This window comes from Temnothorax nylanderi, unplaced genomic scaffold, assembly GCF_030848795.1.
Source record: "Temnothorax nylanderi isolate EJ_2023f unplaced genomic scaffold, tnyl_v1.0 TNYL_tig0073_pilon, whole genome shotgun sequence".
NCBI lineage: Eukaryota > Metazoa > Arthropoda > Insecta > Hymenoptera > Formicidae > Temnothorax > Temnothorax nylanderi.
Genome location: NW_027249135.1, coordinates 860,113 through 878,829, shown reverse-complemented (window position 1 = coordinate 878,829; position 18,717 = coordinate 860,113). Strand labels below are relative to the sequence as shown.

At 38.6% G+C, this 18,717-nt stretch overlaps 1 protein-coding gene across 1 annotated transcript in view; it reads left to right on the top strand.

The window, feature by feature from the left end:
* The first annotated feature begins 10,070 nt into the window (after positions 1–10,070).
* Timeout (circadian regulator timeout) overlaps positions 10,071–18,717 on the top strand; it is a 99,826-nt gene continuing 91,179 nt past the window's right edge. The window contains exons 1-14 of the mRNA XM_071709030.1: positions 10,071–10,418; positions 10,808–11,037; positions 11,125–11,278; positions 11,393–11,573; positions 11,637–11,768; positions 11,863–11,958; positions 12,083–12,246; positions 14,179–14,296; positions 14,441–14,703; positions 15,294–15,426; positions 15,638–15,792; positions 16,763–16,896; positions 16,992–17,145; positions 17,265–17,345. Of these exons, the coding sequence (XP_071565131.1) occupies positions 10,944–11,037; positions 11,125–11,278; positions 11,393–11,573; positions 11,637–11,768; positions 11,863–11,958; positions 12,083–12,246; positions 14,179–14,296; positions 14,441–14,703; positions 15,294–15,426; positions 15,638–15,792; positions 16,763–16,896; positions 16,992–17,145; positions 17,265–17,345 (1,859 nt within the window). The 5' untranslated portion in view covers positions 10,071–10,418; positions 10,808–10,943. The remainder of the gene's footprint in view (positions 10,419–10,807; positions 11,038–11,124; positions 11,279–11,392; positions 11,574–11,636; positions 11,769–11,862; positions 11,959–12,082; positions 12,247–14,178; positions 14,297–14,440; positions 14,704–15,293; positions 15,427–15,637; positions 15,793–16,762; positions 16,897–16,991; positions 17,146–17,264; positions 17,346–18,717) is intronic.

Below are 18,717 nucleotides of genomic sequence, written 5' to 3'. Positions count from 1 at the left end.
AATTTCCAAGTTTAATCCCGAACCTTTGATACAATCAATTATCGATCAAAACAATGATATATTAAGTAAACACATAGCCGATAGCATAGTTATCGGCACATAGTATGAGCGGTACATAGTACATTATACAATATATGTTCCGCAACTAATAAATCTTTTTTAATATATTCTTTTAATTTCCATTATTATCCATTAAAAAACAATTTCGCAAAAGTTGCTTTTATAAAAAAGATATAACGTCACGCGAAAGTTTTTTAAGTTTATGCTACTTTTGTACCGTTATTTATGTTACGAACACAATCCTATGCGCGTAAAGCTAAAAACTTTATCTAGAGAAGAGACAATTTAGCACAACAACAACAATTAATTATTTTCCATTATTCTTGACATAGAAACTGCAAATGACTCCGACTAAAGCGCGCTCGACCTCTCTCTCTTTAGTGTAAAAACAAAGAGAAATTATGAGAAGTATTTTTTGCGATTTACAGTCGTTCTTAACGTTAATAACCCGTGCTTCAAGATTCCTAACAGAAGTTTCCCTACGAGTACAAGCTCGCAAATAGTTTCGTCTTACATATATTGTATGTTATAGCTTGCGGACGAATTCTCAGGCTAAGAAGAGTCGATTCCAAATTAATCGAGAGAGAATGCTATTAAAAATTTCCCTTTTTTAACCATCTACACGTGCTATTAATTAAAACTTTACAATCAATTAAAAAATAATTTTATATTGTAATAATTTTATAATTTACACCGTATGCGTCGTATCTCAAGCACAATCTAATTTTTCCGAGCGTGAAAGTATCTCGCATAACCTGTAGCGCTCATTATATCTGTAATAGCGACTGTAGTAACCATAACGTAAACTCCTAATTTTGCTCCATCTAAAGTTGTTAAGTAGAACATGCAAGCAAGTACAATTATCAACTATAATTAAGATTATGCTTACAATGACCGTTACAGAGGATTTACAATCGCTTATGCATGTTTTGCTGGAGCAAAAAAGCGCGCGTATGTATGCGAAAGAGTAGCAGTAAGAACAAGAAAGCTAATATTAGCCTATCATGACAATATTGTGAAAATGCGAAAAAATACGTTTCCTTAAACAAATCGCGGTTTATTTGTACGTAAATAGAGTTGTCCCGGAATTGCAGTGGCATGTAAACAAGTGTTTAACGAGAGCTTTTATTATACACGAATGCAACGGTAAAAATTTTTTTACCGGTTGTAACGTTCATGCATTGCCTCGAAAGTGATACCAGCATTCACGGAACATATTACACAAACTAAAATATAATTTCTACCGCTTATCCGGTTGTTAATAAACAGTATGATCAAAAGCATCGCGGTATTAAAAAGAAATCCTAACGGTGGCATTTAATTTTTATTTCCGCTTCCATTGTGATTGCAATTTCTAGAATAAACATTTTCAAAAATGCAGAAAAGCTCCCCACGATCTCAGGAAAAATTGAAAAGTTTTTATTACATCATTGGGAACCTTTCCCGATTATATGTGACGAGAGAAATAAAAACTTCATGTACCGCGGAGTTAGTTATTCCACCTGGAAATTACTGAACTTTGACTCATGATCAAGGTTTCTCCCTTCCTATGTTATTACGGTTTTGTATCATAATGAAATTGCTCCTAAAACATGGATTTCCGTTCTACTGTGACGTTTACCATGATCGATACTATTGTAATACGGGTCTACTATGCGAGCTCAACAGCCACTGTTATTGTAATACCTTGTATGCCACGTCCTTCCCTAGTCCCTTCGCCTTCCTCTCTCTAGAGTATTAGACATCGCCTGGGTGGTCTTACACGTACAAGTCTGATACCAGCGACATGCCGTGCGAAAGTAGATTATACTTACACACCCGAAGGAGCGTACAAGTTTCGCAAACTTTAACCGACCGCGATTATAAATCGTCGTCCCTCCCTTCCGGCTGGCTAGGTTTCACAGAAAAAGAGCGTCTTTATCTAGTTTCGGATTTTAATTATTTGTGCGTCCTACGTAGACAATAAATCATCTTGCGAAGCATTTCTCCTCTTGCTTACCTTTTGTTAGGTTTTGTTAGGCATAAAACGCTTTACACAGAAGTGTAATATCATTTGATAATACAAACTGTACAATAGAAAATTTACAGAGTAGATTACGAGATACGTCGTTTTTAAAAATTCAATAAACCATGATCATGAATTATCATCCCTTCGGAATTGAAGCGCGAGCTTAGGAAAAAGTGGGTACATCCTGCGAATTAGGTCTGCCTGAGTGAAACCTTCAAAGGAACACAATTTATAATCACGGTGCAACATCGGGTAATAGTTACGCTTCATTTAACGATTATAAAGCGGTTCTAAGAATCCTCCTATCGCCTTCGATACAAGAACGCTCTTGGGAATTTTTCTTTTCAAACGCGATTTTCTCGACTAATCTGACGGATAAGATGAGCACACGAAGCTGACATATAGGCTGTCACTGATAGATTTCGAAAGTTTATCCATGACAAATTACAATTAAAATAAGAATTTGAGATTATTTGTAAATTAAATTGATATAGAATATCAATTTATATTATTCATCTTTAATCTAGTACGTTAAATCTTTTAATTTTATGGAATAGAGGCAGAAATATATTAAATATCATGTACTCACACACACAATAAATTGTCATTCAAATTATCTCAATATATTATAACTATTTAAGTATTTGCAGCTCTAATTTGTAACTTTGAAACAAAAGAAATAAGGAAAGGTCATAATATGATCCGCATGGCGTATTGAAAAAAAACCGATATTATTTTCTCGTTTTTCATTCGCGATATCTTTATTGACGTTGCCGAACTGTCCGTTTCTTTTTCTTTCTCCGTCGAAAGAAATCAGAATTCGCGGTGAAAGAGGCACGTGTATAAAAGCACGGTTGGTGTCGGTACCATTGCAGATTCCGCGGTTCGCTGTTTAACGAAAGGAACGTTCCAGGCAACGAGAGTTCACGCATCGTTGGGCCGGATCAAAAGATACCTTAATGCAATTACATAGCGTTTGCGCGCTATCATAATATTTGCGAACCATCCTTTCCGTTCGGTTTCGGTTTTCGGCGAGAGGCACGAGAGAACGTCGTCGTCTCGTCATCGCGAGGAGAGATCGGAGAGGGATTTGCGACGTAAGAAACACGACGACAAAGTCATTCGACGCGGCTCGACATGCTGGAACCGACAAGAAACCCAACGGTCTCGCAAAGACAGAATTCGTGGGAATCCGAGCGTAGCTGTGTCGTCAATAGGGGAAACCACCCGTTGCTCTCTCGTGTTTTAGCGCTCTTGTGCCAAATTAGCTTTCAGACCGAGCAATTAACATCACGCCAGGCACGATGCTTGACAGACGAGGAGACTGAGATTTATCGAGCGACAATCTATTTCGCGAATCTCTTTCTGACATGCGCGACGCAACGGAATTGTTTCACGGTGTTGCTGAAATTATTTCTTCGCGTAAATTGAGATTTCAACTTGTCCCGGAGCGAAACGATAATTTCTGCATCGTTGTGCTAACGACAGATTCGCTCGTTGTAATTATACTTCACTCTACCATTTTCATAAAATAGAGATAAAGATTTTAATCTTGTTAAACTCAAAATTTTTTGTCTGGTAAAATCTGTAAGCAAGATATGAATATTTGTAGAAATCTGTGGACATGAATATAAATTTAACAATGACATAAATTTGCTAGTACATAATATGGCAAAGATATAGATAATTGAAAATCATGAAACTGCATGAGCGCGATGAATAAGCGAATGGCTAATTCGAGAGGGTAAGAACCCCTTTGTCGTCATCCATGCGCGATATTTGTTTATCGTGTTTTGCTTCCGTCTGGGTTGGATCTGTTTTCACCCTGATATGAGCAAGCAATGGTCGAGGGTTGTAAATTCGTATAGGGTATACGGCCACCCTCAAAGCACCCTCGATGACGGATCGCTCGAAACATTAACAGAAGTTTTTATCTAGGGTGTAGCTGTTTGTTGTTAATCACGTGTTTGAAAATTTGCAAAATCGCACACTGCAAATTATTTGTGAATATATGTGTACGTGAACACTTGAAAGGTATTTGCGCATTATGAGATCCGGAGAAATCGGCTTACATCATACTATATAAATAACGAAGACTCGTGTATTTACGTTATTCGGATAATGCGGATAGAAAATATTTATTACAATAATAAATTAAGGCGTAATAATGGAATATATAATTTCGTTTTAAATATTACAACTTATCTATCAATTTTAATCAAGTGGATGTTCATCGACGGATTTGATAAATCATGTTGCTATAAGATAATTGTGTGTTTAAAATGCAGGTATACAAATGGGCGAATACTATTACAATCGCTTCAATATCAAATATTCAGATACTCGAATGATGAGAGATGATAATATCGTATTACGTATTAGTATTGTATAGTTGTATATATGAAATCGCCCGTTCGTGTTGTATAAAGGCTCGTTGTATCTTAACGATTTAAGTTTTTAATAAACCGGAAAGCATGGATGTCCGCGTAATACTCGTCTTTCTTTGCGATTGCTCGAGAGAAGCCTCGAGTTTCGAGCGCAGTCGCATGTTTGACGACGTTTGAATTCAAGTTTAATGTAGAATTCGCTAAGAGAGCGAGCGCCGGTCATTCAGGCGGCTGCGAGCCATTGAAAATCAGTCACCTCATTCAGTCGGGAACATCGTGACGAAACTCGAGGAAAATCAATAGAGCCGGGCACCGACAAAATACAACGCCGACCGCGCGACGCAGTCTGCGGCGGTGTCGCGCGCGCGATATAGATGAGAACATAAATAAAAATGGCTTTCGATGCACGTATGTACCTCCATGCCAGCAGTTCGGGGAGAGATCGCGCAGTTTTTTAATAAGCGTAAGCGCCGCGCGAAAGAGAGTGCTGGTGGAGATTTGTCGCCTGCGTGATTCTGTATGAAAATTAAAACGTATGGCTCTGCGGCCGGTCATCTCGCGCCAACGGCTCACGAACCGAACATTGCGAATTTATCGCAGGAAAAATCAATCTTGTTCTCGGCGACTTTTCATTAGCGATGAACTAATGATATAAACAAAACTAAACAAAAAAATTAAATCCCGGAAGGAGAGCGACAAGTTTTCATAGTATCCGAACTAACAAAACGGACAGAATTAAAAATAAGAAAATTTGAAAATCGTACAGAGTTAATACAGAGTTAAAATCTAAATACGGAATGTCCTATGTATACCGTAAATTGGGAATCCTGTACATTACCGCAAATTATGCAGCAATTACCCTTGTCATATCTTGCCAAAGAGCAACGTCACACAAAGGTATTGTAGGTATGCATGCATTAGCATCGTATACTGCCTCTAACGAGCGGAAATAATTATTGATAAAGATTATTCGTCTGCTTCGTATAGAAAGTAGAAAAATCAAATAATCAAGAATTTAATTTCTACCGTTTAATCCGTTTGTCCGCGACGATTTGATTCACACACCCGACTGCTTTTAAGCCGATTTCCGGAATAAATCCCTTTAATTAAAAGTTTCATTAATAATTGGAAACGTTAATTGAAACTCCTATTAGCATGATATAAGTGTCGAGTAGCACCAAATTGATTGGTAGGCAAATAAGATTTTCCGCCATACGATTTCCCAATTATTCAGCGTAATAGACACGTCTACTTCTCATCACAAATTTGTGACAATATAACGTTTAAATAAACACTGTTGTTATTTATTCTTATACGTTAAATTGCTATGCTTGCTATGCTGCATTTAACAACGATTTAATATATTATTTAAAATATAACAAATATATCTAATGTACAACAAATTCTCTCTTTCTCTATGCAAAGTGACAAAAAACACAAGAGTATAAGGTAGTGATGCCTAGAGATTTTACTAATCCATTGCTTTGACATGCGACATTGAAATGAAAAAATAACTTACCGGTCGAGATGCGCAACAGCGGAGTTGTAAGTTGTAACCCTGCGTTGATCTGTAACATATAAATATATTTTTACATTAAAGCAGTGTCCGAAATAATCAATACTTGAAGTAATTAATTTTATCGCGTTAAACCTCAAACGAGTACTGACAATGAGTATCACACGTATAATAGGCGAATCAAGTGGCGCTTGAGAAAGTGACGGAATCCGCCACAGAGCAGCAAAATAATAAACGAATAACAATTACTCACCCCACGGTTGCTCCGCCGTCGCTCGATGCCTCCCAGGCCTCCTCCTCCTCTCCTCGATCTCCCCAGGTCCTTCTCCGTTGATCCGTTGATGCATCTCCGTAGGCGCACTCACGACGCGGTTCACGTGCGAACTGCAGCGATTTCTGTTTAAATTAAACGAGAAATAATTAATATCTTGCGCAAAAAGGTCGACGGTGTAAATGCGCTTTCGCTGGAATTTTCACGGAGTGACCCATTGTATCAAGAACTGTTTTAAAGACGGCCGGTGCAACAAACTCTCTCGAGTTTGCCTTCTAGGAAATCGCAAGGAGTACTCGAGATCGTAATTTATAGCGCGGAACGCAATCGCTTTATTTCGGCTTGACTAAATCTGCCGCTTCCAACTCGCCTCGTCCGCCAGTTATGTTTACGCGCGACGGAACTTACAAAACTTAACTGAATTAACTAGTTAACAAGTAGATTATGCACACGACATTTAGCTGCCAACTTCGTGAGCCCGACAGACTTACAGTTTTCCGTATCGAAGTATGAAGTAACCCGTGGAATTTGCCTTAAATTAGAAGCAAAACTATCGTTCCGTTATACCGGTCTAAAGAGCATAGGGTCTGATTAATTTTGCATTAACCTCTGCCGTTAGTATGTTCTAATTGAATCCATGGCGGAACAGGCTACATTCCCGCGTTAACCCTGAAGCACGCACGCTGACGTATTCTTCCATCCATCCCGGAGAAGATTGCGCGTATATTTCATTTTCACATCTCGTTTATTCGCTTTAGAAAAGATTGAAAAAATTTACTATTTCTCTCTTTCCCATTCGGAAGAGACTGGTCTTGTTTGAAAAACAATATATCTAAATTAAAATATTATTAATTAAATAAAAAATATCGCGGAAACATATGAAATTCCCAACTATTGAACGCGAGATATTTGCGTCTCGCGGCAAAACCAATACGTATGTACTCCGTACACGTACGCGGTTGCAGGAAATATAATTTATTTTACGATTTTATTTAATTATTACCATAGCTGCACCATGTTTTATAATATAGGCAGTAGTATAAATCATCAACAATTTCACAATTGCCAGCACACGACGAATATTATTGGTACGCGCGGCGGTGCCTATGAAAAAGCCATCCCTTTATAATATTTTCGCGTTACGTATTTTTCATGAAAAATCGAAAATAATTTTTTAAAAATATTCCGCAAAAGGGAAATTCTTAATCCACGTGCGCTATATGTAAACAACTATTACAAAAGAAACACGTTTAATTAATTCTAGTCCCAAATTGATTATTTCTCCATTGTTAACATACATTTTCCATTCTATTTGGTATAATGGTTGAATAACGGTTGAATAATGGATCTGCCATAAATAATATCGACAAAATATGACGTAAATTTTTTATAGTTACGCGAGAAAAAATTTGTATCAAATTTTCTCAGGAACAACAATTCTTGATACGATTTAATTTGCAATTTTTTCGATGCATCGAGCGTTATTTTAACGTGCAATAAATTTTGATCGTACAATCGAAATCTATAATCCAACATCCGTTGTTTCCTTTAATGAGAAATCATTCGCTAGTATAGCTGAAATAGCAATTGTGTTTACCGTTGAAACAATGCTCTTGACAAACAATAAATGGCTCGATTTTGTGTTTTATTCGTAAAACATCGCGCTATCGCCGTTATTGCTCATTAGCGTGACGCATATAAAAGCGGTTTGTCCGTTGCCGGCGCGCACGTAATTTTCGCGATAAATGTATCTGACTCGAAATTTTTGAATTCGCCGAGCATTAATATAACTCCATCAAAAATCGAAAGGGCTTGCGATCAAACATCCCTGATGTTTACACGGCGAACCGCAAAATACGACAGTTATTCCCGATTGTATTCTCCAACTTCAAAGGGAGCTGATTATAAAATCACGTCACATTATATTTATTCTCTTGCTATTTCAACGTATTTTGCTAATTTTTGGGCTCTCCCAGCTCAAAAGAGAGCTCGAAAAAGGGAGAGAGAAGATACAAACAAGTAATTAATAATAAATCTCAGTATTATTTAATTCTCGGTTTAATTAATTTAATAATATTACGACCACAGGGTTTTACAAATATAAATAATCCCATGTGCACATAATTGCGAGCAAAAGCGTTCAAACGAAGCGATCGCATATCAGTTTTTTTTTTTTATACGCGATACACCGACCGACCGACCGAGAGACAAAATTCACGTCGCGGAATATTTTGTGTAAGGGTATATATACCATACGTTTACCTTAACTCATATGATTCTCGTGTTTCTTTCATATTAGATATTACACGTGAATTAGATATCGCTTTCGCCGTGGAGTGGAGTCCGTTGCCGCGCGGCAGACAGCGAGAAAGAGGAAAAAATATGAAATCGCGCATTGTGTCGACGCGCGTGTATACGCGGACGAATCGATTCGAAAAGAGCAGCGGCCGACTGCGCTCGGGCCAATTTTCCGAGCGTCCCGGGCGCAAAAATCGTCGCGTGCGCGTCACAAAGCGGAAAATGTATAGAGCGTGCTGTCATAGAACACTGACGCGGCGCTGACGAAATAAGCGGACAGGTGCGGACGACTGGCCGATAACCCGATGACCCGGATACCTTCGACTCGATATCGATTAGCCGTCGAATGTCCGTGCAGCCGCGACCATCAAAACGCGTCGGCACCTCATCGTGTCATCCCTCTTCCCCCGTCATTTTCTGACCGTGTCGTCCGTCCCTCGTTCCTCTGTATTACTCGATCTCTTATGACTTATACCTACCCGACCTCGCCCGTCGCAGGTCGCCTCTTTCCTTGCTCGACCGCCTGTACGATATGTGTGAGGGTGTGGGTGGCTGCGGGTGTGTGTCTGCCCGTCCCTCCTCGCCCCTGCCGGGCGACGAAATTGGATTTATGGCTTTATTTTCCTCCTTTGCGGGCGACGTCTATCAGCAGACTGCTCGCCGAAAACGCTGCTTCGTATTACGACGACATAATGGACAGTCCCGGGCTGGCGACCCTCCGCGTCGCGAATGCGGCGTAATCGAAAAACCTAAACACAAAACGCGCGCGATAATAGACGCCTCGTTATTTCTCTTTTCTTTTTCTTTTTTTATGAGCCACGTTGACGTCACGTCGAAAATTGAAATAGCCCTTTCGAAATTTGTACGTTGCGTTTATCTTTTCGGTTCAATCACGATCTAAGATTTAAAAAAAACTCCGCTGCCCGAAGCCTCGAAGCCCATCGGTTAAAAAAAATGGACTCTTCCTATTTGCGCTCACGGAACGCATTTCGTCAAAATCTTCGTCGGTCACGAGAGCACGAGATCTATCGACATTCCTGAATCGTTCATGAGAAATAACGTCAAACGCGCCGTATTTCGCGATATTGAACGCGAGATGGTTATTGGTTCCGGCGCACGAATCTCCTGAAATGTTCGGCAAAGTGATTAAGCAAAGTGATTCTCCGGATTGCGCGCCATTTTGCGACGTTAAGCAACAAACGATTGTAACGTACCGCGGCGCGTCGTGCATGTTTCGAGCATATCTGCTTCTTCTCCTACCTCGCGCCAATCGTACATTATGCCTGCCTTGTTTCAATCGCGAAGAGCGGCAAAATGATATACCGAGCAACGAGACAAACCATGATTTACCTTCGAATACCTTCGAAGGCTCCAAACGCTTCGCCGCATCGTTCGACTGCGAGCCCGCGAGTCCGGAGCCGGAGCCGCCGCACCGCCGCGCGCGCCGCCGCCGCGCGCCGAGACCGGTCTGAACCGAATGGCGGCGGACAGAGCCGAGCGCGGCCGACCGACCGGTCACATGATCCGGCTCACCCGGCCAAGTCCGCTCGGAGCTCGGTTTGCCGAAATGCCGAGTTCGCGCGCTTTTCTCACCTGTTGCGTTTGACGGTACGACGGTACGCGCGTGCTATTGTTTCGATTTTCTCGGAGAAGCGCGAAAGCCAGTGACAGGCTTAACGCCTTTCGTCACGCGTCTCGTACCGGTCGTTTCGAGTGTGCGTCCCGTTGCGTGAAGCGCGGGGTGCTTAATTCACGCGCGCGACATACCTTCTCCGGCGTGAGACATAACCTCGAACCTCGAACGCGATGTAGTGCGGGACCGTCGTCGTCGCCGGTGTTGGATATTTCGCAAAGTGTCGTTGTTAAGCTGATTTTTCGGTGAGTGTTTGAAGTAGAAATCATCTCGCTAACTCTGGGAGAAAGATACTTGGCGGTTGTCGGCGTTTCTTCTTGTCGAATAATGTTGTTAAAATAGTGTGTGTTTGACGGAATCGGTTACGATTTTTGTATTAATTTCCGAGACTATGTTTACGCGAGCGTTACTTCGGTAGTAATTTACGATAATTCCTTCGCGTAAACGGGACTTTTCTTCGCGTAAACGGGATTTTGTAGTAACTTACGATAATTTACTCCGCGTAAACGAGTGAATTATCGTAAGTTACTACAGAAGTAACGCTCGCGTGAACGTAGTAAAGTTGAGAACATAAATTTAAACGAATCTTTGTTTATATTTCTGCATATTTATTGGACTTTGTTATTTTTAACAGGGGGCTAACGAAATTAAAAGCGAAACGGATGTGCGTCATTATTCAGTAGTCACTGCAGTCGTGTATATAAAAGTCATTGACAGTCTGAGGGATAAATATTGCACGCTGAAAATTTCGTGGTGCAAATTGTTTAAGCATGGCAGATTATCTCTCGGCTGAACTCACTGCCACTTGCGCTGTGATTGGATATTTTGATGGGACTACCTATCACTTGGACAAAAATTGCTTAGGTGAAGATTTATCTTGATTTTATTTTAAAGTTGATATATTTAAATAGAGTAGAATAATATTTGACAGTGCAATCAATTTCTTGATAGATGTTATAAAGGATCTCATTAGATATCTTAAGAGAGATGATGATACGCACACTATAAGACGCTTTCTTGGGCAAACGAGATTACTCCAGACGGATCTTGTGAAGATTCTTGTACATCATGTTGAGAATATTGAACTTTGGGATGTCTTATTGCGGTATGTGTCACTGTGCAAGTAGAGTTGAATATATTGAATTGTATGGAACATTATGACTCACATACTTGATGTAAGGATACACTTACATATCATTTATCTGTTTTTTTCTAACAGATTACTTATTAATTTGACAAGCTCTGCGTTTGTAATTTACAATGAACAGATACCAACTGAGAAGACGACGTATAGTTTGTATCAACAAATTGTTTCATATTTACAAGAGTATAAGGCAGCGTTAACCGATGAGAATGTGTGGGTAGCGGTAGCTGGTCGTTTGGGGAATCTACTTAACATTGTAAGTTCTTTATGTCCTTGCGATTGATAGTTTACAGATTGTAAGAATATTTTTATTTTATAGGATAGTACAGAAAGAGGGGAAGAAAATGAGTTGACAATTGAAAGAATACTTGTTTTTATTAGAAATGTACTGCAAGTGCCACCTAATGATAATGATAAAAGAGCTGATAACGATGCTACTGTTCACGATGAGGTAAATTGCTACGTTAAAATTAAGATAAATTTTTAAAAAAATTTTTTAACATTATGTCGAATATTATTTTAAGTGATGGAATTTCTTTTTATAGATATTATTTGCATTTCATGCTTCAGGCATAGTGGACATTTTGTTGTTTATTGTCAGTAACAATAAGGAACAGCAATATCACATGCAAATTTTAGAGGTATACACAGCATACTAGTTATAGTTATTTATTTTTTATTTTTTATATTTTTATATTTAAAATAATACTGTCATTAAGAACTTGTTTGTTACTCGTAAATAACAGTTTTATTTTTTCATACTAGATTATATCTTTAATGTTACGTGAGCAAAATGCAAGCCTATTGGCTGCATCTGGGTTGCAACGTAGTACCGCTGAAAGGGAAAATGACGAGGCTAACCTCGTAGCCCTGCGACAAAAAGAACTGCGCGAAAAAATGGACAAAGTAAAAAAATACGCTGGATCGAGGTAAATCTATATATGTATTATTATTTATTAATAAGAAAAGTTTGTTAATTTATTGATGAAAAAGTGCAAATAATTGAATATCCTAAAATTCGCACACATGATATGTACATTGCGATTTTTTTGTGCCAGAAGGAACGCTTTTTTCCACTGGCAAAATTGCGTCCGAGCAGTAGTTTTTAAATGAGAGCAATTTAAAGCTAACTGTGCTTTAAGTTTCGCATGAATCAGGGGCGGTGCGCGCGTGTAGACAATTTTACTTTTTCTCTAAAAATTATAGAATAACTGTACATGATATTTAGCACAGAAAATCGTATCGTGTATTCTGAGTGCGCGAATTCCGGGATACTCTGTATACTATCTAGAAAATAACGATAAAGACAAATTACATTCATTCATCTCATGCTACAGCTATGTATATTATATTTTTTAAAAATCGAGAGAAAAAAACATCGTATAAATTAATTTTTCCAACGAATTTAAAATAATATCTTTGTATGATATAAAATTTAAAATACGGTTGTTTAAAATAAATAGCGTTTATAGGAAATGCGCGTGCTTGCTTGAAAGTTCGATCGCTCGAGAAAGATTGGGCCCGAAATCAATGATTCCCGAATTAAAAATTAAAATCGCTCTTTAGATATGTGCTTAATTTGTCGACTTATCTATCTGGTACAACGAAACGTGCTGTAGCAGTATCTGTGTATTAATTCAGTTTTATTCATACGTTAGCTGTATTATCCGTACGTTTTTTACCGCGATACACGGGAGAATGGATTTAACGTGGGTAGCTACCGCGTAATTACCGCTTTAATGAGCGGCCACAGCTAAAAGCCCGTGATTGTAAAAGTGGGATGACTAAAAGGTGCCGATTGCTACTTGACGGATGCCTTTGGGAGTTACCGCGGTGTGTTCGCGATGCGATATGCGTATAATGAATATGACCTAGTTTTTAAGGTAGGACCAGCCGTAGTATGAATAGAAGCTTTTATCCACTTGTTGGAGAGAAGCGAGCCGTATTCTTGTAACGAGCGCGTTCCAGAAGCCCGTGGATGCGCGCATCCACGTCTTTGCGAAAGGCTTTTTACGAGTTGAAAGGGACTGGATGTGCGGTGAAAAGATCCCTCCGCCTTCCGCGTGTTCTCTATCGATCGATGGAAAGATAATTTGATCGGAAAACGATAAAGCAGCGCCTAGCTGTGTCACGAACACAGATCTCTTTTTGATAGCAATAGTAAACATAGGAACAAAATTGGATAGCTGCGCCGTGTACGATGCTCTTCACATCATTTTTATTATTTTTATTTTATTTATTTCCATTTATTGTTTCCACGTTACTTTCATATAGGAATTATAAGAATTCTACTATTGAAAATTATTACTCCTCTTAAAAGTTGCAATGTTTCCATGTAGCTAAATGTAAATTAAAAGTTATCTGACGTTTATTTGGGAAAATGGTTCTCATACGCTTCGGTAAATAAACTTTTTGAGAAGTTAGTTATTTGTTTAAAAATATTTCGAGGAGATAGATGGAAGCGAGCTTCTCTCGTGAGAAAAAAGTAGGAGAAAGTAGGGTGCGCGTCTTCATCGTTTAGGAAACTATCTGCTGTTGACAGCTGCCTTCTATTCTATTGATTGAATCTTCGGGGCTCATGGCTGAAATTGGATTTGAATAATCAATTCTTTTTTTAGTAGCGGAGGGTCACGTTATTTTCACTTCTCAATTCACGCGTAGGAACGAAGGGAAAGGAAACGCGAGAATTAAATAAGAAATCCAATCTTTGCCCGAAACGTACATGCACATATCGTTCTCCCAATATCGTATATTGTATTTTAAGATACATTAAGTTCGCACCCTTGAAAAATTCAAGAATACATTTTGCTTCATGAATAAGTTCAATTTTTAATATCATGTTTTCATTTGATCTCAATTAGACACTCACGATTTGGCGGTACTTACGTTGTGCAGAATATGAAAGCAACCGGAGAAAATCAAATGATATGTCATAAACCGTACCAAAAGATAGAAGCATTGGAATTCGGTACCAATAAGGTAAATTTTGCAAGGGATATCTTTTTATTGCTTTCAAAAACGTCCGGGAATGTCGAAATAACTCCGATCGTATATTATATTCTGTGAATTATACGAATAAAATCGACAACTATAATAATAGAAAGCACATGTCTTTTGTAACAGAAAAGAGTGAAGCGACGCAAAGATAAAGTGAGCCTGCAAGACACCAAGGAGGAGCGCACGTCTGCCCTCAGCGTGCGACTCTTTCTAAAAGAATTTTGCGTAGAATTTCTAAGCGGGGCTTACAATTCCGTGATGAAATTCACCAGAGCTTGCTTCATCAACGACCCTCAGGGCCAAGCAGGGGAAACGGCTGTCTATCTATGGGCCTTGCGTTTCTTCATGGAGTTCAATCGACATTATAAGTTTCAAGTGAAATATGTGAGGTAAATCTTTACGCCTCAACTTTCTCATAGCGTCTACATTGTCGCATACCTCACCTAAAGAGAGCAGAAAGCGAGACAGTTTACGAACTCGTTTTACGCATCGTCGGTTTCTTTCGGATCTTATCTAGAAAGAAAATTCTCCAGCGTCCGTGCGTACAGGCTAAATCATCTAACTTTACATCGTGGAATAATTTTTATGACGGTTGCAAATATGGAAATTATTAAATCGCCACTGTTCCACAGGATGTCTATATTAATATTATTTTTCCAAGAAATAACTTTTTTTTTAATATTAAAATTTACTTTAGATTATAAAGTTAGGTAATTGATCTTGTACATTTATACATTTCTCGTTTAAACAACGTATATTATATAGTTTGAATTTTGTTTACAATTCGTTATCTGTGCTATGCACCAATGCATATGATCCTCCATTTCTGTTGGATCAAATTTACTGACAGATTGTTTGACTAATACCGATTTTTTTTACAATCGTAAACATATAAAAAAATTCTATTTTTATTTTATATACTTCGCACGAATTTAAAATTTGATTATTATTAATAAATGCATTATTTTATTTTATTTAGCGAAACTATATCCACACAAGTGTTTTATTTAGTTCAAAGACAAATGGAACAATATTATGAGATGATATTAGTTGACAAAAAGAGGATACCGCTTTGGTCTCGCAGATTGCATTTGGCATTAAAAGCATATCAGGTAGGACATTGTACGAAACGATAATTAACGTTGCGTGTGAGTGTTTAGAGAGAAGCTAACCCGACAGTTTCGTTATCGTTATATTGTCGTTGCGCAGCTTTTTTTTACCATATGTAATATCTGCGCAACGCAAATATAACGATAACGAAACTGTCGTTAAGAGTTACAGAATAGACCCGCAGGGGTAACGAAAATCTATCTCGTGTTTTAGGAGCTTCTTAACACTCTTATGGTAATGGATAAGAGCACAGATGATGGTGTTAGGGAATCCAGCAAGATAATTAAAAGCAATATCTTTTATGTCCCGGAATATCGGGAAACGATACTCTCTCAGCTTTTGTGCTTCGACGAGGTTAAAATGTCACGGTGAGTGAATAGAATTTCATCGTCATAATTACCACCGCGCACAGAATAAGCCGTGTAACTTTATCATCTTGATTACTTACATATAAAGAAATTAGCTTTAAGAACTTTAGAAGAAAATGACTAATAAAAATTATCAAAGGAAAAAGATTAGATAATTGCGCCTTTTATTCTTTCTATAAATCAGTCGTTTGTTTCGTCAGTCGATCCCTTTTTAATTCAGCAAAATAAGTCGCTAATCCTTCGCGAATCCCTTGCGAATCCTTCGCGAATTTTTAGCAGGCTGTAGTAACGTAATGCAGGTATCGCAAAAAGTTATGCGACGCGTCGTCCTACGCCGAACAATTCACGTCTGTACCGGGCGAATCCGCGTCGTGGAGAGAGGAGAGAGGAGAAAGGGAGAAAGAAAGAACTCTTTACCGAAAGTTTTATCTACCGCAGACAGATTGATTCACTTTCGGATCAATCGATTCGACCAGCCAGGAAGCCACTCCGGCTCCCTCCGATGCCGTTCCTTTTCGACTATTTCTCTTCTTCGGCAGCTGGTCTCGGTAGCTCTCGCACCCACCCGGTTTCTTCCTCCCTTCTACGGTTCCTCGGCGGAATAAACAACTTTTATCGACCTTCCGGCCGGCGAAATGGGAAAAGGCAGTGGGCGTTCAACTTGCTACGAGTTTGACGGGTTTTGCGCGGATTTCCACGATGGAAATGTAAGGGCGGCGTGACGTACCGCAATACCACGTTGCTACTATACTTTGACGTTACGGAAACGCTGACGAAAACAGGACGACGGTTCCGTCAAACTTTGGCTTTGATGGCGGTAGCGCACGTTGCCGGAACTAAATTGACAAATTAATGCGCGAGTAGCGGGATTGAATTAATTTCTTGTCGCAGGAAGGAAGGAAGGCGGTTTAAGTTTACCGATTTAAGTTCAGCTTAAAACATTGTAGTTACATATACGCTCATCTTTCAGGCAGTACTTGCTGGATCTTATAACGACTGTTCACATATTTCTAAAAATGGTTGAACACTTCTGCCAGAAAGGCCAACGGCATCTCATAGTCCAAAAAGTTAAGGCAAAGAGAAGAAAGGTTAAAAAGGGAAAAAGTAAGATCTATTTGTGTATTGACTGTGTTGAAGAATTTAAAGTAATATAAAATTAAATTTGATATGCACAAAATTGTTCGATTTCTTTTGACCAGAACCTACTCAGGAAAACGTAACTCCTGCGGCTCCTACTTTGGAGGAACGTTGGGACATTGTCAGTCCCGAATTATCTGCTGTTATGCGCGATGCCGTTATACCTGTAGTGGTGCCGTTTGATGCAACCTTAGACACGCCTATCGACGATCAAAAGTATGTATTAGCATTGTGATGGTTAAGCAGAATAATATTTACTATTTATTATTAATGTTTGTTGAAATGATATAAAGTATATCTTTATGCTTTACGGTTTTTTTTGTCTTGATTTGTAGAACAGACGCCATGAAGAGAATTCAGAAATTAATGCGACAGAGCAACTTGGAACAGGCAGTTGGTCTCCTACGTGCAGCAAGGTAAGAGATTTGTTTATTTTGAGAAGCGATTCATGGAAAGTAACTTGTTACCATGAAACTCGTTGTACTCGAGCGATGGCAACGTTGTTTATTTTGAGAATCAGTTTTGTACCTAAACCGTCGTCGTGCAATGCGACAAATGAGTGGTTAGGTTTTAGGTTGTAACTTTTTTGTTACTTCGCTGTTACTAACTGAAATATATGCGAGAAATTATAGCTTGTAATAAAACTTTTTGTATAATTTCTCGCTTATATCGTAATTTAATGTACCGGGCGATAAATATATAAATTATATAAATTATCATGCAAATCGATTCGGTCACGATAAAGGATAGTTTTTGTTTCTTGTGTCCGATGGTTTGGAATTTCGCAGCGTTTAATTTTTAATTTACGCTATTTTTTAACATAAAATTAATAAAAAGATATCTCTGCCTTCTATATATTTGCAATGCTTATATTTTTATAATGGAATTTAATATTTTTCAATAACCAAAGGCAATTTTGAGGTAAGTCAATTAATTACGGGAGTTGTGCGGGCTTTGTTTTGCCAAACAAAGGTGTTCATTACGTTAGGGTTAGAGGGTCAGTAAGACCGTGGAATTTATTCACGTAAATTTGATAAATGAATTTTTGATCCTTTGTGCTAAAGCGTATATGGTATATACGAAGTGATATAAATAATAACATAAATCCTCTCACGTGATATTAATAATATAATTTTCAACACATACATATAACAAAGTTATCGGTTGATTCATTCTCTATTCTATTCATATAGTATTTATATATATAATCATACATGATATATAATAAACTTATCAGACAAAATTCGCGACTTTATTATCGTCATTATTTCCATTTAAAAAATTAATTTTTTATAAACGTCGGCAAAAAAACGAGTAAAACTTACCGTCTCGCGATTTTTCATTAAGCTTGATCGTAATATATTAATTACGCTTATTGAGCTGTTTGAGATTTTTTCGGCTTTGTGCAGCGACCAGTCACACGGCCAATTAACTGGCGAAAAGCCAAGCGTTTGCACTGCCGCAGATATTTACATTACATTAAATCTGAAAGGGATCTGCCGCGCTCTTGTAACGCGTCGGTATACATCGGTTCACCGGGGTGAACCGGTACCCAACCAACTCTTTGAAGTGTTCCAGCTCTAAATGTGCCTATGAGTCATGTCCCTCCGCCAACTTGTTTCTGCGTTCCACCTCGCCAACCCTTCTTGCTCTAAGGCTTAATCGCCGCCTCGATGCTTTCCGCGAGATTTGATATACCCCTTGCTGATAAACTCCGTCGATGTGTAAACAGATTCTTTACGCGGCTCGTCTCAAAGCATTTTTATTTTCACCTTTTCGCTAAACGCA